At 40.6% G+C, this 27408-nt stretch overlaps 1 protein-coding gene across 1 annotated transcript in view; it reads left to right on the top strand.

The window, feature by feature from the left end:
• The window catches only part of RERG (RAS like estrogen regulated growth inhibitor), a 110770-nt gene extending 87150 nt beyond the window's left edge, over positions 1-23620 (top strand). The window contains exons 3-5 of the mRNA XM_030041397.2: positions 4883-4939; positions 18934-19007; positions 19740-23620. Of these exons, the coding sequence (XP_029897257.1) occupies positions 4883-4939; positions 18934-19007; positions 19740-20147 (539 nt within the window). The 3' untranslated portion in view covers positions 20148-23620. The remainder of the gene's footprint in view (positions 1-4882; positions 4940-18933; positions 19008-19739) is intronic.
• The last annotated feature ends 3788 nt before the right edge of the window (positions 23621-27408 follow it).

Raw genomic sequence — 27408 nt, 5'->3', positions numbered from 1 at the left:
ATGAAAGTCCTGGGCCAAGTTCTACCATAATTTAAACCCTGTACTGAACAGCTGACTTGGAAGTAAGGGTGTAAGGAAAGGCAGAAAGAGACATGAGTCTATTCTTCCTTTGCTGGGACATTACATCAATTCTCTTAGGTAATGGTCATGTCTCCAAAAAACACAGCGGGAATCCAAATTGCAGTTTGTTGGAGATTCTTTCATTCTAAGCCTGCAAGTTCTTGTATTTCACAAGCAGTAAGTGTTCAGGAAAGAGCCTGGACTAGTCTCAGTGGAGGACCATGAAATTCTCTCCTATTAGGTACTCCATGGATCCGAATCTTGCCTGCTTCAAAATGCATCTCATCTTCTTTGAGGATAAGCACTGGAAATGGTCATTTTAATACAAACATTGGAATTAGTCACCAAATTTAATCAGAAAATAATGCGTTTCAGACATTCTCAACCTCAATGTTATTTCGAATCAAAACCCAGCATTTGGATTATTTTTTTTTAGTGTGTTGGGTTATTTTGGGCTCATTATTAGTATCAGAGTTAAGCATGTCTAAATAAGGCTGATGGGTCAAACAGGGTGCACACACCTTTGCTAAGGTGAGAAGGAAGTAATGCCCATCTCAACTCTTTCTGTGCAGCATTGCTAAGGGCACGGGGAAGTTTTATTGCTTTGCCCAAAGCGTCATTTAAGCCAGCGGCAGAAATCTGAGCGCTACAGCTCTTAAGTGTAGTGATTTCCTAATGTCCTCACTTCTGATTCTTCTGCTGGCAGAAGTTATTTCACTAAAAGTGATGTAATCTGGCAGTAAGTGAGCTCAGCATAAACAAAATGGCTCCATATAATACCTCTGCTCTAGGGGGATCACTGCTAGGGCAGGCGATGCGAGCCAGCAAGCTGGTCTCTGGACTGACAGCCCGAGCACTTGGATGCCCTTCCCAGCTCTCCTCTCATTGATTATTTTCAGTCAAGTCGGACAGCAAAGTCACATACATTGTTTTAATACTCAACTGGATGTCAGGGGCCATCTGCTAAGCACCCCTAATGAGGCAAAAGTGAAGACATTTCATATCCAACATAGTTTGCAATAGTTATAAACAGGACAGACACTGGATCAAGAGCATCTCACATTCCCCACCTGTGAAATGCAGCTGCTAATCTTCAGCCTTGTAAAAATGTGTGGAAGTGAAAAGCTCCATAGGATGGGCTGTGACCACTGCCTTGAAGGAAAGCAGGAGTATTTTGAAGGAATCGGCCAGACCAGAAGCAGGGAGGTTGAGCATAGCCAGCCCTGCAGGAATAGCAGCGCTGCACGGCCCCAAGTGTGCATGCCCCCAAAACTGGCACAGAGCACGTGGCTCTGAAGCTGACACTTCCCCACTCACCTGGAGTTGTGCCGAGGTGGCATTTTCTTCCCTTCACTGGGCCCAAGCGAGCCTTACGCAAGTACTTGATAACTGGCAGTGCCGAGCGAGCAACTTGCTGGGTTTGCTGTGCTCCCCACTGAGACCTGTCCGCAAGGGAGACTGATCGCCATCTGGCCCTATGCAGGGGAGCCACCTCCCACCCACCCTTCCTTTCTTTTCTTCAGCTCCCTCCTGCATATGTGATTATTTGTTATTTCTGCATACAGGCCTTGCTGCTGGAGATGACTACGACCTACTCTTTCCCTCCCCACCAGAGCTTACATCTGCGATCTCTAATTCTTCACTTCTGTAGCACTCAACGCCTGTACCATTTTACCCCATGTACATAGCTGTACCTCTCTTCTCCCAGGCTCATCTCAGCTGCTGCGGCTCAGTTCTACCTTTCCTCCTTATGGCTTGTCACCTTCTCCCCTTCTTCATTCGGGCTACCTCCAAAATCAGCTTTTTGCCCTCTTTTCCTTCAGAGATGCTGCCCTCTATCACCTGTCTCAGACATTAGTGCTTGACAGACTTTCTTCCATGCCCCTTCATCACTTTGACCCTCCTCTCCAGCAATTTTCATCTACAAGTACAAGGTTGTCATAACTAAATGGACCATGTTTAAATATGAAAATAGCTGGACAGTTTCCCCCACTCTCTTCTGCCTTTTTTCTCTCTTCATTATCTACTCCAGGTCCAGGCACAGGCTCAGGGTAAGGCACTGCAACACAGGTAGCACATCACTACTACTCCTTCAGAGTACAGCTGTGAAAGAAGAAAGCATTTTTTAAATCTGTTCTTGAAAAAGAAGATGGTAAGGGGTCTTCTGAAAGGACGTCAGGAAAACTTTTACCCTGCACTTCCCCAGTCAAAATGGAAAAAAAAAAAAAAAAAAAAAAAGAACATGCTGTATATTTTACTAGCAATTAGAGAATAGTCATGACCAAACTTTTGAAACATCAAGATGCTTAAACCATTCCAATTGAGGTAAAATGTGGGGAATTTACTTTAGCTTCATAAATCTTAGAGAATCAGTCTATCTTTGTCATGTAAATAAACCATATAATAGGTTTTCTAGAGATAGGTAACACAAGTGGACAAATCATAGAATCATAGAACGGTTTGAGTTAGAAAGGACCATTAAAGGTCATCAGATCATCTCAAGCTTGATGACTTGTATCCTAGAATGTCCCTCTGTTTTTCCACTAACTGTAGAGGGAGGCTAGCTATTTAGCTAAAACTTCTTCATATGGCTAAAATTAGGTTAAATGAGTCCTATCTGACTGGAATAAAAATGATAAATTGGTAGATGAAAAGCTGGGCATAAGCCGGCAATGTGCAGCCCAGAAAGCCAACCATATCCTGGGCTGCATCTAAAGTAGCATGGCCAGCAGGTCAATGGAGGTGATTCTGCCCCTCTACTCCACTCTGGTGAAACCCCACCTGAAGTACTGCATCCAGCTCCAGAGTCCTCAGTTCAAGGTCCAGAGGAGGGCCACAAACATGATCAGAGGGATGGAACACCTCTCCTATGAGGACAGGCTGAGAGAGTTGGGGTTGTTCAGCCTGGAGAAGAGAAAGCTCTGGGGTGACCTTATTGTGGCCTTTCAATACTTGGAGGGGGCTTATAAGAAAGATGGGGACAGACTTTTTAGTATGGCTTGTTGCAATAGGACAAGGGGTAATGGTTTTAAACTAAAAGAAGGTAGATTTAGACTGGATATAAGGAAGAAATTTTTTACGATGGGGGTGGTGAAACACTGGAACAGGTTGCCCAGAGAGGTGGTAGGTGCCCCATCCCTGGAATCATTCAAGGTCAGGTTGGACGGGGCTCTGAGCAACCTGATCTAGTTGAAGATATCCTTGCTCATTGCAACGGGGTTGGACTAGGTGACCTTTAAAGGTCTCTTCCAACCCAAACAATTCTAAGATTCTATGAAAAAAGGCCTGGTGCAGACATCATCATGGACGGAAAACAAGCTATACAGAGATCTTCTTGTAGTATACTGACATCCACATCAGGACTACACTTGAAAAGTTACTTTGGCTAAGAATTGCCACATTCACTCTGAGGGCCAAGGAGAGTATTTCTGCAAAGGCTAAAAAAAATTTTAAAAGTAGGATTTCCTAAGGAAAATAGAAACTTAAAATAACACCGATTTAAAATTGCTTCTTGTGCAGTGATCTCATTTCCTTAGGATCAGCTGCTTCTTACTCCTCCAAGTGTGAGGCATAGTTAAATCTTTCTGAAAACTAATGTTCTGGTTGTATTTAAAAAATAGGTTCTGATCAAGCAAAGCTTAATTAATTATATTTATTCTGCAGAGTATTGCCTTGTCCTACTCTTGGGCACAGAAATCTGGGATGTGGGGCATTCTCATGGCTTTAATTTTGAAAAGGATTGGAACTGGGTTTAGCTGTCATCTTTTACTGTCTGTCTGCAACTGAAAGAACAGAACAATCCTGTAGGGCTGATGACAAGGAAAACTTTTCCTATAGCTGAAATTACTGCAATCGTAGCTAGAGCAGTGGTATCTCTAGCTCCATTTTGGGAATGCAGAAAGGATTTTTGAATAGTTGGCAGTGGTGAACACTTTGTTTACACCCTAAAAATTCAAGGCACTGCTTAGTTTTAAATTAGAACATAATCAATATCCTAACAAAGACTTTATAGATTGTTTTTAAAGGGGCTGAAAGGGTAGAAAAAATTAAATATAAGAACATAAGTAGCAAGATCTTAGCCCATAAACTGAACTTGAGACCTAGTTATCCAGTGCTCCAAAATCTAAAGCTTCATTTCTACTTCTGAAAATTCATTAATAGCATTTGTTGACCATTGGTTTAAAGTGTTAATAGCTGATTCCTTCAAGTGACAAGTAGGCAAAACATGGAAGATAAATTGTTGCAAGGAATGCATGCCAAAATACAGAAGGAAGCTATTTAGCCAATTTTACCTTCCAAGGTTTAAAATCTGAAGGGAAAGTTTTCAAGAATTAAATTATTTTGAACACCCCTAGTTTCGAAGCTTCAAAGCATGCTGGATCAAAAACTGCCAACCCTTTTTCCCACTGGTTATGGGAAATCTAAAGCATCCAAAGTAGGGTTTTCTTCAAATGTTGTCTGCTCATAGCACTGTAAATGGGGTTGGTTTGGCTTTTTAATGGTAGAAGCTATTGTGACAAAAAAATAAGTGGGGAAAAAAGTTAGAAACTACCATTGAAAATCTCTTGGTATTCTTTGTCCTGCATTGTTGCATGGGTAAAGAGTTTTTGCTTTCACTTTGTTTCCCCCCTCTAAAAGTGTAAAGTGGGCCACAAACAGTGAAGAGGTCTTGACTCCCCCAATAAACAAAGCTGAATTCTGCTCACAGTTCAGGGGAGCTTCTACATGCCCATTCATACAGAAAAGTTTGCTGGGAAAGCTTTAAAAAAACAGATGAGTTGATGGCTTGTGCATCTCACCTGGAATATTTTTGTTCCTCCAGCTCTTGTTGTACGCTTCCTGACCAAAAGGTTCATCTGGGAGTATGACCCGACACTAGGTAGGTTGCATTTTATTCTATACACGGGGTATGCTGTATATAATACCAGGGCTGAAGTAATGGAAAGTCATAGAGTTAATATTCCAAGCCTCAGTCAACCTTTAAATTTGCTGTAAAAAGCTTCTCTATAGTCATTTAAAGCTGGAACAAATTATTACCTAAGATGGCAGAATAGAGAAGCAGTAACACAGTCAAATGAAAGCAGAATTAATATATGAGGCACATTTCCGCCCACACAGAAGTCAGTGGGAATTTTGCCATTGAAAACAATTGCGTTAGTATTTCACTCTGAAAATTATTTAGTGTGGGATCAGTTTTCTGCTTTTGGATAACCCAAACATCAGCTGCTAGAGAATAAGGTGGCTGGGACACAGATCTCAAAAATTCAAGGGGAAAAAAAAAAGTAGGTACTTACAGTCAGTCTACCTACCCTTAGGTAAGTTTTTTGTCCTCATTTTCAAACATACATTGTGTCTCACTTTTTGGGTGACCAGATAGGGACACCAATCATCAAAAGAACATCCATGTCTCCTCCACCACTCCCACTTAGCTGTGTTGGGTCTTGCACTTTGGAGAAGCTGTCACAGATACCTCAAAAAAACCTCAAACAATTGCTCTGAATTAGAGGCCTTGTTTGAAAATTCAGTCCAAGGTCCAATTTCTTAGTTTTTCCTAAGTTAGCATATATTTGAATGCTCTGCACTAGGGAAAATCCAGGCCAAGCAGTCTGAGATGAGGCATTCACATCTTAGAAGGCACCTTCAATACCTCAGGACTAAGTGACTTGCACATGAAGTAGGGGCTGGAAAATTTTCTTTTCTCCTATGATCTGTTGCCATTTGCTTCCTAACCTTTCTTTGGAGGCTTAAATACAGATCATGCAGTTAAATACCTATTTCTTTGTTAGGGTTCTTTATCTATGAGGTCACACTAAAGAAACAGAAAATGCCATACATTTGCACAGCAGAAACAAATATGAAAGTTTAATACACTTGATTGCAAAACCCGTGCAGCCCTTTCAACAAAGAAAAGTATCCAGCATTGAACTAAATATTTTCATCTGGTAAGATGAAGAAATGACAGATATTGGAAATCTCATCTTGGGAATATAATTCTCAGAACAACCTGAGCTCAAATACATTCTTTTTTTCTGCTAATATCAATATATTCATCAGTGAATTATAAGTCACCTGCCTTGTACTGCACAGTGGGATGTTCAGGATAATGCTTTATTAGTATTAGTACTTCACATCTCTATCACTAATGTATAATTTTAAGAACTTGACAATAGAAGAAGTATATAAAGTGTTTTGTATCAGTATAGTCCAAGTCCATTAATGTCTTAACAGGGACAGTACATGCAAAAGTATCCTTGTTGCCTTGTTTAAGCACACAAAGTAAGTTATTAGCAAGCTGCAAGGTTTATTATTTTTTTGCCCCATTATGAAGGCCCTATGTCCTTTTTGGTGTACAAGACTTGACATTTGTTTCTGTTTTACAAATGAATACAACTGCAAATTATCCATGCCCCTCAGGAATATAATAGTCTTCTGTTTGGAATATGAAAAGCTTTCACACAGGCAACAGTCCTATCTCAATAAAATAAAAATTAACTCTCTTCTGACTTACTGAATTCTATGTTCTCATTTGGTTTAGAGGATAACAGCTTAAATCATGTATTACAGTTATTGCAAAGCTAAGTGCTTTAAGTTGCTCAGAGGAAAAGGTTTGAGAAATGCAAAAACTAATAAACTATTATCAATAAGTTATTTCATAATCACAGTAATCTCTGGTGGAAGCTGCCCACCAGAGATTGGTTTTGAGAGTACTGTTTTTTCAAACTATGGATCACAACAGGATTCAAAGAAGGCTCTGAAGTGTTAGAGAAAAAATCTCCTGAAATTCTAACTGTTATTCAGGCCTTTGGAGATCAGTCAGAAAAGCACTGTAACTTCAAAAGCTTTGAGAAACAGTGCTTTAAAGAACTCATTTCTGTCTTTAGCATGATCATCCTGCGCTGATTTAGTGGCCAGTTACCTGTAAACATCACTGAGCTGAATTTACTGAGAAGTTTTAGCTGAATAGATTCATTTCTTCTTAGCAGTCATGGACTGGCAGTTCGGTGGGAAGAGGGATATCTATATATTCCACCAATATAAAAAGTTTAAGTTGTGTCAATGAGACCCATTTGCCCTTCAGGGAGAATAAGTAGCTTTGTCAAGTAATTTTGAAAGGGCAGGAGTAACACAGATGCAAACTCCCTAGCTACTAAGCAACAGGAGGTTTTGCCAAAAATCACTGGGGCTGTGACAAAAATGTCATATTTATAGTTTGTTTGTTATGTCAAGTTTTCAACCACCCATTAGCCCCCCTGATGCAAGGAATCTCCAGATAATTCCTATTTTTAGGAGAGCTTTCACCAAGCTGTACAAGGCCTGATGGAAATTCAACATTATCCTAAACTAAGCATCAGTGTAAAAAACCTTGTCCTCTTAATTCAAGGGTGGCACATTTTAACTGGGAAGGAAAAAACACACCTTATAAATATTCTTTACTACTCTAACCTGCCAGAAGAAAATGAAGGACCATATTTTTAGCAGCATCTGGATATACCGCTGTATCTCCAGGAGCCAAATTACAGACCACAAAGTAACATTTTCTGGCGGGAGGAGCATCACTGAGTCTTGCAAGCTTTGGCACATGGAGCTGCTGCTGAAGTCAGGGCTTTGCAGCTCTGCCACTTTTGTGCACGATGTTGGATCTGTGCAAGCATCGGTCGGACAGCTGCATCTTCGCAAAAGTACTTTACACTGCGCTTTTTATTTTACTATTCTCAGCCAAGGGGTAACAACTGCAGCAAAGGTCATTTTCTGGGGAGTGTTAACCATCAGCCTTGACTTCTCCATCAATTCTGTTTAACTGGCAAGTCACTGTCACCATCTTGGCATGGTTGGTTTTGTTTGTTTGATTTTTTTTTAAAAAGTGTCTAATCTCTCAGGCTAAGTGCTTATCTGGCACTATCAAGGTGAATGAGTTTCCACTTTCGATCTTTATAATAAATCACACAACTATCTCACGTGTGCAACAGAATTAGAAGGTCCAATGAAAGAGCTCTATGTAGAAATGGGCTGGAAATGCACATTTAAAAAAAAATATACAATTGTTTTATAAGATATTAAATATATGAATTCAGCATTAAATTTAGTCTTCTGTAGCTCATTAAATAGGTACTGAGAAAGGGGATTGGGTTACCACGTGGATTTCACCAAAATTCATTAAAGTTTATATGTTTTTAAATAGGACACAACTTGCAAATTAATAAGCAAATTCAGTGTGATGTTAGAAGGCCTAAAAACGCTTGGCCTGGTTAGGGCACCGCTTAAGCCACAGCCTAAAAGCACTTCACAAACATAAGCAACGCATCCGCAGTGGATGCGTTGCTTAACACAGAACTGGAAATTTGTGCTATATTTCATTTTGGCTCTATTAAGAGATTCAGAGAAGCAGCATGAAAACGAGCATTCCCGTGTGCCATTTGAGCCGTGCTTGCCAGGAGCGGGGTGGCAGCAGGCTGACACCTTGCCTGCCACCGAGGCAGCTTTTGCCTCGGGGAGAGCTTGCAGCCTGCAAGCAGCCACCCCCGCAGCAGCACCGCTCCAGGTGGTCCTCTCGGGGCTCGACCACCTCACCGCTGCCACAAAACCAGAAGCGTATGGATGCGTAACACCTGCCAGCCAGCATCGTCTCACGGATGGACATACTCGGTGGGGATGAGTTTCAAGGTGGAGGTGTAAAGACCTTTATTTGGCCACCTACCCTCTGTGGGTAAACTCGTAGCCTGAATGCAGGGCTCCCATGGACCTCGGTGACCCAGGGCTTCGCACCATGATTTTCAAGGGTGCTGTGAAGAGCTGCTCTCCTCAGTGCCAGTAAATAGGAATAACAGTCTGGATCTCAGCAATTTTCCCCATGAGCTAGTGCGGTGCCCAGAATTTAGGGTGCCTTCAGCTGATCTCAAAGGTGGAGAGATATTGTGGTTTGCCGTCAAAGAAGTGATATATAATCGATATTAATTAGAGATGCTGAATCAGAGTCAGTCATCAAGGGAACTGGTAAATTTCTTTTTTCCTGGGGGGGCGGGGAGGACAGCAAAAAAGGAAGAGGAAGCCCAAAGAGTCATCACAGCAGTAGCCAGACAGCACTGATGGCCTGCAGAATACTTCATGGGCAGATTACCTGCCTCTATAAACCATGACATGCAGGGAGAATCTCCTGGATCAAATGATGAAAGAAGAAAATTCATTATAGCTATGGCTAAGTGGGTGCTTTTTAAAATAAGTTTTGCAGTATTTCTCTGAGAACACATTAGTTCTTCTACCATAATCGGGACAATCTGCTTAACTAGAAACAGAGCTGCGAAATCCAAGATTTAAAAAAAGAGGAGATTATGAACTCGGTTGTGTCATTTGTTCTGAATTAGCATTTTTATGTATAGTTGGGAGAACCAGGTGCTTTCTGATGCCCAGGGACTTACAACATCCACTTTTGCCATATGGGGAAAAAAACAAACAAATAAACCCCCAAGAAAGTGCAGGAGACAGGTTTCTCAGTTCTTTTCTTGATTCTGTCACTGATTTGTTGCCCGCAGTCTCTCTCCCTTTGCTTCTCACCTATAAAATCCTTCATCTCATAGAAGGGTTGTAAATCATTTAAGTAACTGGTGCTCAAAGAGTTAGGACTCACATATCAAAGGTGCACAGAAACAGCAAGCATTTCTCCAGAGACTGAATTTTAAACAAAAGTCTACTTATAAAATAACAGCAACCAAGGAGATCGTATTTTTGTTGACCTTTCTAAAAGTCACTTGGCTTTCTCACACTATCCCTAGATGTCTTTCTCTAGCTGTTCACGTATTTCATGCAACTTTGCTAATCCTCTGAAAGGAAAACTGACTCTGAGCAGATAATCAGCAGGACAGTGCATGACAGACTGGCCTGTCTATGTAGTCAAAGAGACAGAGAAAGCATAGGAGTTTATTTAATTTGAATGGGATAGAGAAAAGACTATCCATTACTTTGAAGGAGCAGAGGCAACCATAAAGAAACATAAGTCTTAAGAAAAATTCTAATTTTGCTAGGACTACCAGATTAATAGTGATGTTTTTAAAGAGTATTGCTTCCAACTATGTCACAATTTCTTTAGGTCACTCGGATTTTTGTTCGCTCTTTTTCTACTGGGAGGGAAACAACCCAGAGTTGGTGTTTCTGTAAAGTCGTATCTAATGCAACATACCGACAGCCCATAAGATACCATCAAACATGGGTAAAATGTGTAGGTATCAGTAAAGCAGCAAAGGTAGGAGATAAGGTGGTAGAAATTGTTGTCCCACTAGCTTAGTTATGAAAGGCCTGTGATAGCACCATTCTTCTCCAGCATAACATGAAACAGCCAAAGGACAGCAGAAAGGTACACTAGGTAAACAAGTGCTTGAGGGAGGGAGACAGACACCTCTGTTAGTGCCCTGAATTATCTCGCAGCAGAGAACTTAATCTCCTATAGACCAGCTCAAGACTTACAAATTTCACCGCTGTGGCAAGAACAGCAGAAATCACTTTGCGAATATACCATCTACATTGGCAAGAAGGTTTTTCCATTGGAAAGCTTGTTGCAAGGAAGATTATTTTTACATCAGAAGGGTAGTTTTGCCTATATAACCACATCTGTAGCTGGGGGTTCTGTTAGCAAAACGGTGTCATTCAGGGACTACAAGGGAAGTTTGCAGATACCACACGTAATATAATTAACGTTACGACACTAGCAAATGTTGCTAGCCTGAATTTCTCTTCTGCACCTGATAAATAGAGATCTGTACAAACAACATAAACAACAGAGTGGGAATATATCCGAACTAGCTTCCATCAAAATGGTTGATAACCAGAAACAGCTTAGCAGTAGGAACCAAGACCTCACTAAGAATAATTTACTCTAGCAAGAGAAGATGCAAGAACTATCTTTCTCGGGTAATTTTGTGCCAACAGAGCCATGAAAAAGAGCTGAGGTCCTCAGGTCCAACTACAGTTCTCAAGGACTGTCTTTGCTCTCTGGTTTATTCAGCTAACACGTTGCCTGGACAGCTGGAATACCATCTGAATACAAGCCCTTCGTCCCCAGGATTGCTTTCCCTGCTGCAGATCACAAGTTGAAGAAACACGTGTCTTTGTATAGTGTAGATTTCTAGTTTTCTTGACTTGTGGCTCACTCAGCAAGTTTGTCTTAACACTCCTGAAGGTTTACTGCCTGCCTCTACCCTAAAAATACTAACTCCCAGCAACACAGCTGAGAGAGAAATTGCCCAGCCAGCAAACAGAAGTTTTAACAAAGGGGCCCATACTAAAGTAAGTGTTAATAAATCATTAACTGATGGTCCCTTCAGCCCTAGGCTGTAAAGGCTGACAGACCAGCAGCCCCAGGAGGAAGGCAGCCTGGGGAAGCCTCCCCTCCCAGCCCTCTCTTCCTCCTGCCGCACAACAGGATACTGCAGTCTACATAGTGCTATAGACCAGATCATCGACATGCTCATGATTAAAAATAACCATTTTCCACAGCGAGCAAAAGAGGAGCGAGTTCTGCCATCATCTTGCAGAACTTTGCCTTCTGCATATTTCATCTGAACACCCATGTTGACAGCCACAGCTTATCCAAGCACAAACTAGGAATAACATATGTGGTCCAGTATGGGCTTTCAGCCAAAGCGAGATGGAATGGTAACCAACTGTTTGGGGCTAGGAGGAATGGCTGCCAACCTGTGTTTCAGGCAGTACCATGACAAATGTGTAGACGCTTAATAAATTGCTGGAAAACAGCCTTATTTTCAAGCCAGACTCTAGCTATTAGTATCCTCAATTTTTATTAACAAAATTACTCATTCCTTCTGCCTCACTGCTTAAAGTATTCAGTGCTCAACAGCCCAGATTATGCCTTCCTAGGCATCTTCCTGGGCTTCTATTTTTCCCACTTCAAAACAGTAGAAACATTACTTAACTTGATACACGTTTAATACATTTTAACGTTTTTACTATACTCCTAAGCAGTAGGAATTTCTACTGAATGTATTACAGCAATGAGCCGTGAAAGTATTCCTGATTTCTCTGAGGTGTTTGTAAGGAAATGGACTGGTATGGCCTAGAGCACCTTAAACCCCTAACACTGGCTTCTAAAATGCTCAGCAAAGACTTGAAATGATGAAATTGTAATTGAGAGCAGCAGAGGAAGATGCTTAAAATAACATGGGAAGCAGTTATCTGAAAATGCGGTTTTTCTTTCATATGAGTCTCAAGATGAAGATACTCCTGATGCCAGTAATAAAAATATTGCCTTTTTACAGTAGCTCGACAGACAGCAAAAATCAGGAATGGCAGTGGCTGTTCTTGCTGTAGCTACAGCTGCAAAATATTTTGCCCCTACTTTTCTTGCTCATCATATTCTGAGATGTTCTCCAGATGAGCAGAAGTTTCCAGTGCTTGCTTTTGCACCTTCAGGAGAGCAGGCTTTTGTTTTGCTTGTTTTAGGTGTGAGAAAAGTTTCGCTGGTTAGTTTTCATTTATATTGGCAGTAATAAGGTGAAACTCACAGCTTTGCTAACAAAGAGTTCTTGCCACAATCAAACAAAAAAGCGTAGCAAAATATGGTTTATTTAGACTTAAACTTGTCATGGGTGTAATTCCTACCAGGAACTAATGCCTCTGCTTAGCTTTGGTGGGAAAGTTAAATCAGAAAATTAAAAAGCAGTTAAAGCCTTGAAGCTTACTTCCTGCTAGTTAGCACTGCTCTGGCTTTGTTGGTTTTGTTTCAGCAGGTCTTAATTAATCTAGTTCCCAGGTATCTGTACACATTTTCTCTGCCTATCTCAGCAAAAGCTGGATGAGGACAGAACCTGTAGGAATGAAAATGTACCACCACTCCTTTTCTCATCAAAAGAAACCCAGTCTTCACATGCAGGAGAAAAATCATATGCAGGAGAAGCCAACAAATAGACATACTTCCCATTACTTTTAGAGGTATCTTCAAGAAAACTGTATTCTAGGATTTCTGTTTGGAGGCCAAAATTTATTTATTGAAGATATCAACGCACCAAGAAAAAATGCTTTTCTGTAGACTAGTTTTGTATCTCCCCAGCGTGTTCTAACCAAAAAGCAAATTCTGGGGATGCAGCAGATCCTTTTATACCAAGATGAGAACTTTATAGTCTAGTGGGGCTATGCATGCACGAGCCATCTATTACCTTCCTACTTTATTAAAATAGGAAAACATGATAAAACCCAAACTGCTCACTAAGCAGCAGACCTAATGAAGCCTTACTTCTGAATTTGTTCCCCATTTGATACTGCAGTAGCCGTTTTCTTTGCATGTGTCCCCGTGCTCCATGGAGCATCCTTTGTCCCCCATGAGTTCCCGACAGCACCTGAAGATTCTTCTAAGGTCACCTAGTAATAGTCTTTGCCGGTCTGCATGGACCAGGCACAGCCCCACACCCTGGCTTGCGCAGAGGCACGTGCCTGCTGACAGCCCAGAGCGTACACTGGCTCTTCTGCCCTGTGCCTCCTTAGGGGCATTAGTAGGGTCTCTACCCTTACCCAGCCTGGATTTATACGGGTCAGGAATATTTGAGAGCTTCACCTTGGACTGAAAGCAGCAACTAAAAGCAGTTCAGCAAGGTAAGACACTCGCTGCCTGCAGTGCCACCCACGTGACTTTTTTGTGCTCAGCTTTAATCTGACTAGTTTGGGAATACCTGCTGTACTGCAGTCATAACTCTGATTACAGCAAATGTAGCCTTATAGAAGGCAGCCAAAAGAGCCAAAAGTGAAGTGAGAAAAGAAACTCCTTTGCACATCACCATATCAATTCCAAAAGCAGCATTCACGATGGCAGGCTGTGTGTGAAGCAGGCTGGAGTCCCTAGAGTTGAATTAAATATCACTGCAAAGAAATACCTTCTTCTTTCATACACATTTTGGTTTAAATGTGTAGCTTGACACAAATGTTCATGTACTACAGTAGTCATATATATAAAGCACATTGCAGGTACTGTACAACCTCCAGGAACTTGTCCTTCTATATTTCCTGACTCTTGGGGGTTACACATGCAGAAACACAACATTGAAGAATCCAAGTCCAATTATCAGAGCTGTCAGTCACAGTTTCCTTTCAGTAACTTTCTTTTTACTACTTTTTCTTCTTTTACATGTGATAATAAAGATTGCAATAACAATGCATGTCATTTGATGGTATTATTGATAAATAACCCAACTATGCTTATTTTTGAGTCTGTAGTAGCAGTTAATAACGAGATGTGGGGACACACTACATTAGCATTAGAAGTACATTCTAAATACACAAAGGCAGTACTGTGCTTACTGAAAAACCACTGATGGTTGCAAAATAAAACCCCTCCTCTAAGGTAAATAATGGATGGAGTAAGTAATAGCCAGATGCAAGCAAGAAAAATACATTCAGCTGAGTTTTGAGAAGAACTGGGGTGGAGGAAGGAAGAAGGCAGGAGAAAATTTCTGAGTCAGGAAGGTACATTCAACTTACACGGGCTTTCTGAAAGGTGAAAAGTTCCTGAAGCAGCAAGGAAATGCAGAAGGGGACAGATTTCACAAAGGCAGGCTCAAGGAAGGCTCTGGAGAACATATCAGACAACACCAGGGTTAGTAATGGAGGTAAATTTTTTTCCCCAATGGGCTGTCAAAGTCGCTGTTCTCAAATGTGATAGACAAGTGCCATCCTGATGGATGTCAAAGACTGCAGGAGTCTAAATGAGCAGGGAGTTGCTCAACAAACAAACAAACAACAGGAACCTTTATTATGTAGTCAGAAATAATTATGGGAAATGTTAGTCTTTTAAACATACTTCTGCATTGCCATCCCACATGACTTTAACCATAACTTAGAAGTTCACGCCTATTAGCTGAAGCTTTTTGGTCTGGAAACTCAGCTATAATTATTACACAAAAGCTCTTTCTCTAGGTCTCTTGCAGTTTTCACATCCAACTGGCTGAAAGCCACCATGGGACCAAAGTTTCTTAGAGCATTTTTATATGTCCTTGTTTTATTAACCTTTCCTGACAAAAATGAACTAAAATTCTGAATGGAAACAGAGTTTGTGTCCCTCTGTATTTAAAAGCAAACAAAAGAGACCAGGCTGTTCCTTAAATTTCCATGTAAAATGGTTTATGTCATTGCTCCATCTCAGCTGATTTACCTACTCCTACTACAAGTGTTTTCCTAAAAGCAATAAACCCTTCCAATGCAAATATTTCCTTCCAGAGCTGTGACATTCCCCTGATATATATTTCCTGTTCAAAATAAACAAGTACTGAAAACAGCTTTTTACATCACTACAGCTTTTTACATCACTGCAAATATAAACCAAGAACTAGCAATTACTTCTCAGATAATAGTTTTTCTCCAGAAAATATAATCTTCTGAAACAGATATATTCAGTAGATAGTACTGGACAAATAGGTTTGATAAATGACCAGCTAAGTCTTACAGGCCAAAACTCTATTAAATGTCACAATAAGCATAGCACAAGGATGTGATATGGTCAAGCTGTGACCGAATATCATATCCATGGATAGTCTATGGATCATGGGCTTCAAAGTTTTCTCTATATAAGCTTTGTAGGTTTTTTCCTGCCTTTTTTTTAAATCACATTTCTCAGAAGAATAGGGAGATTTGTAATAAGCTTATCAACAGAGAGCCCCAGGGGAGTTTTTTTAAATTAATTTTTTCCCCAAATCATTATTTCTGTAATTATTCAGCAGCTGTGGTAATTTTATCCAGTTCCTATTAATGAATTATTGTGGCAATATATTATAGGCTTAAAAACCAAACCAACTGCTACCACTTTCCAACAAGTTTCTCAGGCCTCTTGACAGGTCTAAATGTTTCCGGAATAAACTTAAATTTTTCAAATGATAGGACTGTGAGAACCAAGAGTGTTTTGCACAGCAAGGGTGCTGTGGGATTACAGCTTTATAACCAAGCAGGACCCTGAAATGTGGCATCAGCACCTTTGATCTTGCTATTGGGAATATGACTAGAAGCATAACATACTCTCAACCCAACAAGAATGGGTCAGATTTACTTACTTATATTGAAGCAGAGCAAACCACCAAATATGACTACTTAGACAGCACTAGCAGTGTCAGGCACACCGTGGCTCAGTCAGCAGCAGCTCCCTCACTCTGCTTTGAGGCTAGCAGTTTTGAGACTGAGTCTATGAAGAGCAAAACACAGCTCTGAGGTTTCTTTGCTATCTATGAGGTTCTAGCTATAGAGCTATAGATGTAATATATAGGTATTATTTGGTGCAAATGACAATCAGAAGCTCAGAAAGTTGCCTATCGTCATCTTGGGAGCCACTGGTACAGCATTACACTTTGCTCTTTCTACTTGACTGTGATGACACAAGCATAAGACTGGATTCATCTGACCAATTTTAGACTTTTAAGTGCTTTTGAGTGTGATTTATCCCAGGAGAGAGATCAGACAAACTATATCCAGCACCTATTTTACTTCATCAACTCTATTATGAGTCAAGGGTGCTTAGCTGAGACACAAACACCTGCATTGTCGGTGGTTTCAGTTAGGGATCCAGCAGGTATCTCAAGTCATCTAATTTCTCTCTAGCTGCATGTCCCCAGAAAAAGTGCCACAGGGAAAATGATATTAATAAATCCCAAAGCAAGGCAATCCATTTGTGAAGTACCGTGGGATTGATGTGAACAGACTGGAAATCACAACTTCAGGGCTCATAACTTACAAGATAACCAGATACTTCAGATGTTTCTGTTCCCTTGAAGGAGAAGCCATGTCTGTGATTACACCAAAAAATGCTTTAAATATCCAGCTGTTTTACACCCCTCATTAAAATTCACCCAGCTACCACATATTCCAAAGCACAGGAACAGACACATTTACTAAGATATATTTACACTAATCTGTCCCAAATCAATGCTACTCGTTCAGGATCAAATTCCATCCCAATGTGAGCAGCCAAAGTGTGTTAAACTTTCAACACAAAGTGCTGCCAGACTCCTATTTTGAGAATTCAAGTATCATTTAAGAATCATGCTGCTTTTATGCAGCAAGCACAAGTCCACTCCTTGAGATTTATTCTGCCATTTCACGGGGAAGAGCTGTATGGGCTACTGACCTCTGCCTCCTAAGAAGGACATTTCACAGATACGCTGCAAGCATGGTTGGATGAGCACTTTCTCAAGTTGCGTGGACCAATTCTCAACAGCTACTTGTCAAGCAGGGCCAGATAGTTGAAGGCATTTAAGCATTGCAAGGCCTAAACAAGTAAGGAGCTAATATCACATTACTCACTCAGAGAGCCATCTCTTCTTCACAGCACTCTCCCCCAAAAAAACCAAAGCATAAGTTCCTAAATGGCTTTGGACATGGAGTGCTGCACAGGGACTCCCATCCTAGCACTGCACATTTTAGCCACTGAAATAACTTGTTGAAGGTTCCAGACCAAACTAGAGCTCCTGCCTTTTCTGCATTCCCCTGGGGGAATTGCTACAGCCTGGAGGGTGTACAGAAGGGACGGATAAGACATACCACTGAGAGACTTAGCTATGTCTTACTCTGCCGTGCAGGTATAGCCTCAGGTTCACAAAGGTAGGACTCCAGCTCCTCCTTTAAACAGAAGGGATATTTACAGCCTTTGAAAAATCTAGTCTTCATTGCCTGAAACCCTACAGCAAGATTGCTTGCCATCTGCCTAATTAAATTGACCATTTGTCCCTATTAGAGGCAGCTGTGCTACTTAAAGCAATTAAGGTGGCACAGGAGGGAAGTGACATTTTTGGTTTGGGAAGAGACCGTTTGCAGCACTGACAGCATTGAAACATTCATGATTATGAAGAAGTGACATTCTTAAGTACATAACGAAAAAAGGTATTCACCAAACATCAGTCCTTTCAGAAGTTCAAATCAAAGAAATGTGTTTCCTTAAAGATATCCTTCATTCCTGTTGAGGAGATTTGCACCAAATAAAAGAATTGTGTCTCTGACAATGCAAAGCATTCATAGTCACTGGCCACAGTTTTACAGCATTTGCATTTGCCTTTTGATATAGGACATCTGTGAGCTCGCAACAGTAATAAATCTGAGTGTTAGGAGAGACAATTTTCCAAGTTTTAGGTCAAATGCTATCGAATTTAACTAATCAGCTCATTAAGATAAAACAAAGCCCTTTTCTCATTAGCTTTCTGATTAGTTGCTGGGTTCCAGGACCTGGGACATAGTAAATAGGTTCCTTTTTTTCCTGTAGCATAGTGTGAATGCTTAATGCCCACTGGTTATCCTTACAAATCATATACAGGGAAATCACTGCTTGAGCCCTTGCTAGAAGAGGGGAATGTGATGATTTCAGCATGTTTCAAAGAGACATTCCTAAAATAGCTAACTGTTCTGTAATTTTATCACAGTATAAGGCCTGAGCTTAGTGGTTAGGTTCCCTGATCTCCAACTGTACTGGTTTTGATCTTGTGAGACTTCAAGCTATGCAGTGACAGGCTGTCGAGCTGGGTACTTTGAGAGTAGTGGTATTTGTGTTTCAGAGGTGGCAGCCTTCCCTATGAGCAAACATGAAAAATGGGCTGCTGCAGCCTTGCAGAGCTTTGCCACAGAAAACTCTGTCCTCTTGTTGGGCACAGAGTGCAGCGTCCACAGGCACAGCCCTTTGCAGGTATAAGACATGAGAACGAAAGAGTTGGGGGAGAGGTAAAAGAGTCACTGTTACAGAAAGAGGGACTTGAGTGTGCTCCAGAATGGTTGGAAGAGCTCCAACAAATAAAATTCGGTGAAGCTGTATGTCACATCTCAGGTCTTGTGCTGGCATAGCTGTAAGGAAGATACAAAAAAAAATTTACCTTCTTTTAATAAGTTTCGCAAAATGTGTTCTTATTTTAGAGTCTACATATCGTCACCAAGCTACCATTGATGATGAAGTGGTTTCCATGGAGATACTAGATACAGCTGGTCAGGTGCGTGGGTACATGTACTATTATCCAATACCCTGGCTTAGATAGACAGCAGGGAAGGGGAGTGTGGTTGTGACAGCAGTGCGGTGGGTGGCAGGTGTGCTCCGCTTCTGGGGACAGAAGCTTGCTTCTGAGCAGAGCCCCCCCCTCCACCACCATCACCTTACTGCTGGACCCAGCACACTGGATCCAGATCCTTCTGCAAGGGACCCTCCTTAGAGTTTTCGAACACTGGAAGAATAAACAAGTCAGGGTTTACTCTGGGATTAAAATGATTTTGTTCTCATTCCTTGATTCAGGGCCAACCCAACAACATGTTGTTATTATTATGCACAAAGTCACAGTTTTTTTCTACAGTCAAGCGATGAGGCTTGACAACCTCAGTCAATGATCCCCACCAAAGTGAAGAACAGTTTTGTCACAGTCAGGTCTCCCTTCCTTTCAAAACATGTCAGGTGCTCATGCTGCACAGTTCTATGCAGTTCGTGTGCTGGGTACGATTCAACAAAGACCCTCTTCCAATTGTCTGCTACCAGCCTGTCCACAGGCAGCCCATGGCACCTTGGTAGAGTAGATCTCCTATGCTACATGATAAAAGAGGTGATGTGTGTAAAGTATAAAGTAGAGCAGATGTACATGGCTTCGTAGGCTCTGGAGGACCAACATCTGTCTGAAGGCCTGGTGTCTTCTTCATAAATCAAATTCCTAAGGCTGGTGTCTGTCTTTTCAAAACAGGAGGATGCTATTCAGAAAGAAGGACATGTGCGATGGGGTGAAGGCTTCGTGCTGGTTTATGACATCACGGACAGAGGCAGCTTTGAGGAAGTGCTGCCACTTAAGAACTTGTTGGATGAAGTTAAAAAACCCAAAAACGTCACCCTGATCCTAGTGGGGAACAAAGCAGACTTGGATCACTCCAGGCAGGTCAGCACAGAGGAAGGTGAAAAGCTGGCCACAGAACTAGCATGTGCTTTTTATGAGTGCTCTGCTTGCACAGGAGAGGGCAACATTATGGAGGCCTTCTATGAGCTTTGTCGTGAGGTACGGCGTCGAAAGATGGTCCAGGGCAAGACACGGAGACGAAGCTCCACTACCCACGTCAAGCAGGCAATTAATAAGATGCTTACCAAAATCAGCAGCTAAAAAGAGCTGTACTAAGCTAGAGAAGCATTTTAGACCATATTAGCTTGGAGTAGGGATGAGGCAGGCAGAGCACATTTAATTAAAAATGGTCAAAGCTTTGCAATTAAAATAAATAGAAAAGACAAACCACACCACTTTTTTGAGTAACCTGGGGTCAGACTTTTTTCCTGTTTCAAAATGTATTTAGCCACACTGCTTCTGGCTAATGTGGAAAAAAAAAAAAAAAGAAAAAGAAAAAAAGCAAACTCCAAAGGACCAGATGATTGTGGGGATTGGCACTGACAGAGCATCTTCTGCTTCTACAAGGCTGGCTCCAATCCCCTGCAAGTCAGTAGTGCCTAAACATCATTTCTGGCCAGCCAGCTGCTCAGTAGCCATTGGAGATTAAGATTCAGCCCTCAGTCCATCAACAACCATCACAACCAGTGTTCTCAAGGACTGAATACACATAGAGGCTGCTGTGTTGTACCAGAAAGTTCATCTGACACCTTTCACCAGCTCTAAATTGGTGCATTGTGTGCTTTTACTCCAAACTGTCCTTCCTTGTTGTTATTTTTGTCAAATCTATGAATGCTGATGTTCTTAGCAAGGTACGCAAAAAATATAGGAAAGGTCTATTTCATGGAGTTTTTAGCCAGCAAGACACACATTTCAACAGAGCTGAAGTTCAGCTGCTTTTCCAGATCCTCTGAAACTGCAGAATTCATCAAGAAATAATCAGCTAGTCCAGTGGCATTTCAGCATTTCCCCCTGAAATGTGCTTGGGGAAATGGAGTGTATGTGTTGGGAAATCAAACTAAAAAAAATAACCATATTACTATTGATTTAGTTATGGGTAGTTTTTAGCTTTTGTTTGCATTTTTGTTTTGGTCTCCTCTTACTCTACCTTACACCGAAGAACAACTGAATCCATGGGAAGGCAAGTATTTAAAGTCTAAGCCCAAATGTAAATCAGATGTGAATGGCCTCCACCATATCAAAAGGCCATAATTTCCAGTTGTTTAAACTTCCAGATGTTGCTTGAAGCACTCTGTAGTTTAAACCAGCACAGGTTTTTTTGTGACTCTTATCTGGCACATTGAAGTGAAAGTACATTTTATCAGATTTTTGTGCCTGCGATAAAAAGTGTCCAGTTTTTTCTCCTCCTTCCTCCTCCCTCATGCATCTCATTTAAGCCAGCTGTCAAGTTTTGCCTCCGGTCTACTTGGTTTGTTAACTGTATGCTAAGAGACGCAAGAACCAAGACTGGAAGATTTTCATTCAGATTGTGCTGGTGTCCCACCAGTTGTGTTGCATCCCTTTAGACAGCATGGTGTGCAGCTCAGACTGGCATCATGTAGAACCACAGCCAAAGGTTGGAATGACAAATGGGAATATTAGTAGTATTCTCCTTTGAGGAACAGCCCACTTGTAGCAACTAGTTACAACTTCATTCTCCACTGCTTTGTACTTCATATGGTTATTTGCCTCTCTGAGGAAGTAACACCAAAAGGCTATCAAACACAAATTACCACAGGTGTAGGAGAGTGAGGATATCTGGTTGGGTAGCACTTTATACAATTATAGGTAGCCATATAAGTGGTGGAACAGGCTGGAGAATCAAGCCCTGTCAACAGAGAAAAGTCCCAAGTCAGGACTTTTTTCAAAAGGATTGGCTTAAAGATGCTTTACCACAGTACATTTTTTTTTAAACATTCTTGTCTAGCCAACCAGCATCAAAGATCATCACATTCAGACGTGTATTTTATTTGTGCTGTTGTTTGTTTTCTCTGTTTCCACTATTCTAGATAGTGAAAACTCATTTCACTCTTCTGGAATCAATGTCTATATTTTGGTCCTCATATTCAGGTATGTTGCCATACATCAGCTAGACACACTGCAATGGAAACCTCACTATGTGCTTCTGGGCAGGGGGTTCCTGCCACAGGTGATATCGCTGTCTCTGTGACACACCTGTTCCCAGACTATTCATTATATCACTAACTTTTGTAAAAAAAAAAAAAAATTAGTAATGCAGAATCAATGAGTGTAAAAGAAAGAGCTAGTGCCTGTTCATGCACCAGTAGTCATTAGCTGAAAGTCTGAACTTGCAACCGTGTATGTTACATTAGGAGCCAGGGTGAGCATTTGCAAGTTGAGGATTAAGTCATTCTGTTATCTTTCAAATCAGTGCTGTTGCACGAATCTGAAGTAAACAAAATCCTTACCTGCAATCCCATGGCAACATAGCTGAGAGGAAAGTCTTTATATTGGTATGCTAAGCAATTGATTTATCCCTCTCTAAGACAACTTCAACAGTTCTTTTCTCTGAAAACCTTTCTTGGGGTTCAGACCTGAGCTGCATTTAAAATGCAAAAAGGTAATATATGAATGATAAGAGAAAATAATCATATTCATATTAGGATAGTTGAAAGGAAGGAGAGGCTAAGCTGTGGCCCTCATACTTTCCAAAAGAATTCCAGCAAATTATATCTTCTTTTATAATGTCTGCATGGAGAAATTACAAAATCCTGGTGAAAGAAAATGTTTCACTGTGCAAACATGACTTGTTATATAAAGAACCTCTAATAAAAATAGTACCATTCCTTTGCAAAGACTGAATTTGGAAACTGCCAAACATGATAAACACCCGGTCAAAAAGGAGGCTGCTATTTTGTGACCTTTCCTCCCACACAAACACAAATTTTACTTAATTGCTCATTAATTTTTTTTCCTCGGTGTAATGGGCTGCTTGTCAAGCCAGTTATAGTATATTATAATCTGTTGATACATATTACATAGTATTAAATGCAATCTGATTTACTGTTGCTCACAATGTTGCAACATATTATTGGCTATGCTATAAATGTGTCATATTTCTACAATGTGCAAATTGAGCCAAAAAGTGCCCAAGCATTGAAAAGGCCAAATGCAACATGGACCCACATTCGGTAGCCTTTCCGCAGCAGATATCAACAGTTTAAATTCTGTTTCTACTGCTGCTATTTAAATGTACATGTATGACACTAACATTAAATTTCTCTCCTCTGCCCATTGTCATTTCTGCAGAGAGAGGATGGGAAGGACAATAAACAAAAAGGGGGAGGAAAGGTGAAATGGATACTTGTTACCTACAACAAGTTGATTGTCATTTATGAAGTTTTTAAATATTTATCTTCAATTGATGAAGAGTTAGTCATGCCCATGCTGCAAGACCTGGATCAGGAACCAAGACTTCCCTAGAACTTTGAGAATCTTCATATCTGGGGGTTCGGTGCAACCACGGATGGAAGTGAGGATCAGCCACTGGGTTTGCACCTGGATCCAGACAAGTTGTCCCCAAACCTGGGGATAGTTGCATCTGGCAGTTTGCTACAAGGCTAGTTGGTTTTTATATATATAATGATCTGTATGCATTTTTACATTCAAAATATGAAAGCTTGTGCTTGTAGATAATATATGAGAAAAAAATAAAAATAAAAATAAAAAAAATAGTGCGGTCTGTACTGAACTCTTACTCATTGATCTTCCATTAGTTGTCTCCGAAGTGTTGTCTTCCAGCTTTTAAGGGGCCAGTTCCAGGAGTCCTGATTCAGTTATTATTTAATCTTTATCTAAGGAAAACAAACAGTGAAATTTGCCTGAATAAGCACTTCAGCATTTGGATCAGTTTATCTGAACTTACTTGGCTGCTAGGCCTGGAATCAAGAGGTCAGGCAGCATCTACAGTGAAGCACAGAACCGAATGTCCTTGCTGAGTATCTCAAGGCTGATCAAAAAAGGTACACTGCCGGGGTTATTAAAAGACCTCAGTGAAACCCACCACCCAAACTCTATCCTGCCAACTAAATGACATGGATCTTGATCCCAAGCTTCTCAGGTGAAATCCTGGGCTAAGCGGTCTGGGAGATTTTTGTCAGCAATTTGGACAGAGACAAGTTTTCACCTGCTGCCAGCTATGCCCATTTTCCAAGGATAATGCGCTGTTGTTCTGAAGAGAAGGTACATTACATGTACCTTGTGTAAGGTACATTATATCAATGGTAAACAATCAATCATACACAGTGTGGGTATTAAGCTCTAACAGAGGAAGCTTCATCACAGATGAGGGGAACCAGCTGTAATCCACTCTCCTGTTTTCCTCCAAACCTGGGCCAACCAAGTAACCCAAAGCATGATCATAAATAGCTGAATGGCGGGGGGGTATAAGAATACCACCTCTGGCAGAGCACTGCATGAAATCTGGGTGCAGGATCTATGCTGTGAGGTGAAACCTCCCAAAACTAGGTAAGGCATCCTTCCAGTCACTGTCTGCCTCTGTAGCACTGCAAAGCAGCCTTGAGTTGGGTCAAGCTGCACTATAACTTTCTCCAGTCAAAAGAATGCCTCCTGCAAAATAAGTAGCTGCAGTCATAAAGGCTATGTATAAACAGTGTTTGGTGTTCCTTTTATCTATCTCTTTAATGGCTCAATCCATTTGCATATCTTGAAAAGAAAAAAGATAGAGGTTTTAATTAAAAAAGGCTCCTTGGCATATTGATGTATCTGCCTTTATGTTCTTTGAAAATTTAAACATATAATGAAAACAGTGTCATCTTAGAAACTCTGATGTTACGCACTTTATTTCCATTACAGACGCCAGGCACTAATTACCGGAGAGTTATGAAAATACAGAGCAGTGGCTTGTCGTCCTGTGCTTTGCAAGGTTACTAGGAGGCAATAATGATGGCTTGTGTGAGGCCAGTTCAGTCTGGTTTCTGTAAACACAGTTCCACATGAGGAAAGCTATTACTGCAGCTCGCAGCAGAAGGAGCCAGGCTAAGTTCCCAGAGCGGGACTCCACTGACTCCAGCGGGGTTACGCATGGGACGGGTCAGGCCCCTGGTTCACAGCCTTGGTAGCCAACATGTGGAGAAAACACTCTAACAGCCAACCTCTCTCATGCACTTGAAGGATCTCTCCTCCATTTTTAGTTTGAAGTAGACTGGTAGGAAACTGGGAGGTAAGTTTACACTACTGACTGTCATCTAATAAATCAGAGAATTTGATGGCAATTTGGTCTTCTGCCTTTTTGGACTAGCCTCTTTCACCTTCGCTTGATTCCCCAAAGCAGCATTTGTCTTTTCCCACTGCTATTGTTTTAAAATAAGTTGTGGGGTTTGGTTTTTTTTTCAATGACAGGTGTCAATATACTCTGATATCATCCACGGATATTTTATGGGCAAAGAGGCTGTTATCACTTCGTGGAAGTCCCTCTCACAGGAATGCAGAATTTACAAATGCTTCTGGATGTAAATTCTTAACACTGAACATGGCTGCTCTGAAGAGTTGAAAATCAATTTTTTTCTATAAGGGATCATCTAATAATTATAGTACGGACCCCTTTGTCAAGTACCACAGTCCTAAACCAGACTGAAACATTCTGTATCACTATGAGCAGCTACATCCTACCATGAAATATTAACATGCAGAATAATAAAAAAATGAAAACAATTTGTAGACAGACCTCAAATTATACCTCACAGACCCAACTTACACTTTTTTTTTTTTTTTAATTTTTAATTTTATTTATGTAGTACCTGGAATTTACAGAACCTCATTTCAAAATCCAGCAAGTTCTAGTTACTAAGAATACATCAGCAAAGTAAAAATTAATGGTTTATTATCAAACTACTTTGTCATGGTTTAACTCCATCCTGCTGCTTCTAGCCTAGTCAAAGCTGTCGTTGCTACAAGGAATACCAAGGAGACACAGAAGGAACTTTTGACAGGAAAAAAATCCAAATAAAAGAAACAATAAATAACCCCAAAGGGACATAACCTAAATAAAGGTGGAATTCCCATTTTCCTGAAAAGCAATTGCAAGACTTTATACATTAACACTGGTACACGGGTGATCTGACGAAAGAAGTAATTGGAAAAAGCTGAATATTTTAAGGTTTTGACTTGGGTTTGTTTCTTTTTGCAAATCTAAATGAAAAGAAATAAAATTATTATTGTGCAACAGACCTTAGGGCTGGAATTTGTGATTAATGCCAGGTTTCTGATATCCAGCTTTTAATAAAGTTTCTGGATTGTTCAGTATTTCAGGCTTTGTTTTTAAGTTACGGAAAACAGGTATCTCTCAATAACTTTACTTGGTGTTATCCCAGCTATACTATTCATGATTCATTTTAAACAGAATTAGCTGCAAATAGAGGAATGTGACACTTTTCTCAGGAATTCAAAAGCACAATTCTCCCTGAAATCTTAACAGCTGAAACATGATAAAAGAGTATATCAAATAACGCCAGCACCATATTGGAGCAAAAAGCTCCTAGATTCTGTGCAAGTCTTGACAGATCAGTGCCACTACAATATTTCCCCCCCAAAACTTTCAAGTGAGTATGAGATCTCAGGATTGCCACGTCCAAAAGCATGTACCTTTAAAACTTGAACTAAGTAAGTAAATTTTTATGGTGGCAATAAGAAGTTCATGTCATGGAGAGGGTTCATTGCTGTGGGGAGACATGATCTCTCACACACACACAGATCTGACATGCTATATCAACATTTGCAAGCAGATTTAATTTCATTCTCTTGGGGCTGAGCTGATCATAACTTTTGCAAGTGAGAACTGCATAATTTTTGAACCAAATCTGAAGTCCAAGAAAATCAATTGCCTACCTAGGAATCTCTCACAGCAGCCATTCCTCAACTTCAAAGAGCAGCCGTAGAGCAATGAGCAAGGTCACATAACAGCCAGAGAAAACATCAAAATCATCTCCTCAAACCTCTTTTTTTCTTTCCAGTAAAGGACGACACTGGGCATCGAAAAGGTAAATCAGTTGTCCAAAGTCATCACAGTGGCATGTGAAATGCCACAGCAATAGAACACATCCTCTGAATCACTGATTTCTGCTTTCAAAAATCCAGAAAATTCATTTGAAGCTTTCAGTTCTATTCAGCTTCTGCTTGAAAAAAAGGGAAAGGGAAAGAGAAAGGAGAAAAACCTAGTTAAAAAAAAAAAAATCCAAACAAGTTTCTTTTTGTTCTTAGGGTTTCTCTGTGCAGAGCTTTCTGTAGTTCGGCAGTTCCTCACACAAGCGTTTGCTAGAACACTGAACACTGACACTTGGTATCCATAAATCTTGTATCTCCTAAGGACAGATACAATCTCAACCACATTCATGTAAACATTCAACTCAATTCAGTGTGAATCTGGGATAGAAGTTTGTATCTACTTCAGTCCAAATTATTTCACTTTTGCACTCTGAAAGTAGAGCATATTTTCCCTCTTTAG

The sequence above is a fragment of the Aquila chrysaetos genome, chromosome 17, assembly GCF_900496995.4.
Source record: "Aquila chrysaetos chrysaetos chromosome 17, bAquChr1.4, whole genome shotgun sequence".
In the NCBI taxonomy this organism is placed as follows: domain Eukaryota; kingdom Metazoa; phylum Chordata; class Aves; order Accipitriformes; family Accipitridae; genus Aquila; species Aquila chrysaetos.
Note: the sequence above shows the minus strand (reverse complement) of the source record. Positions and strands in the feature narration are given on the sequence as shown.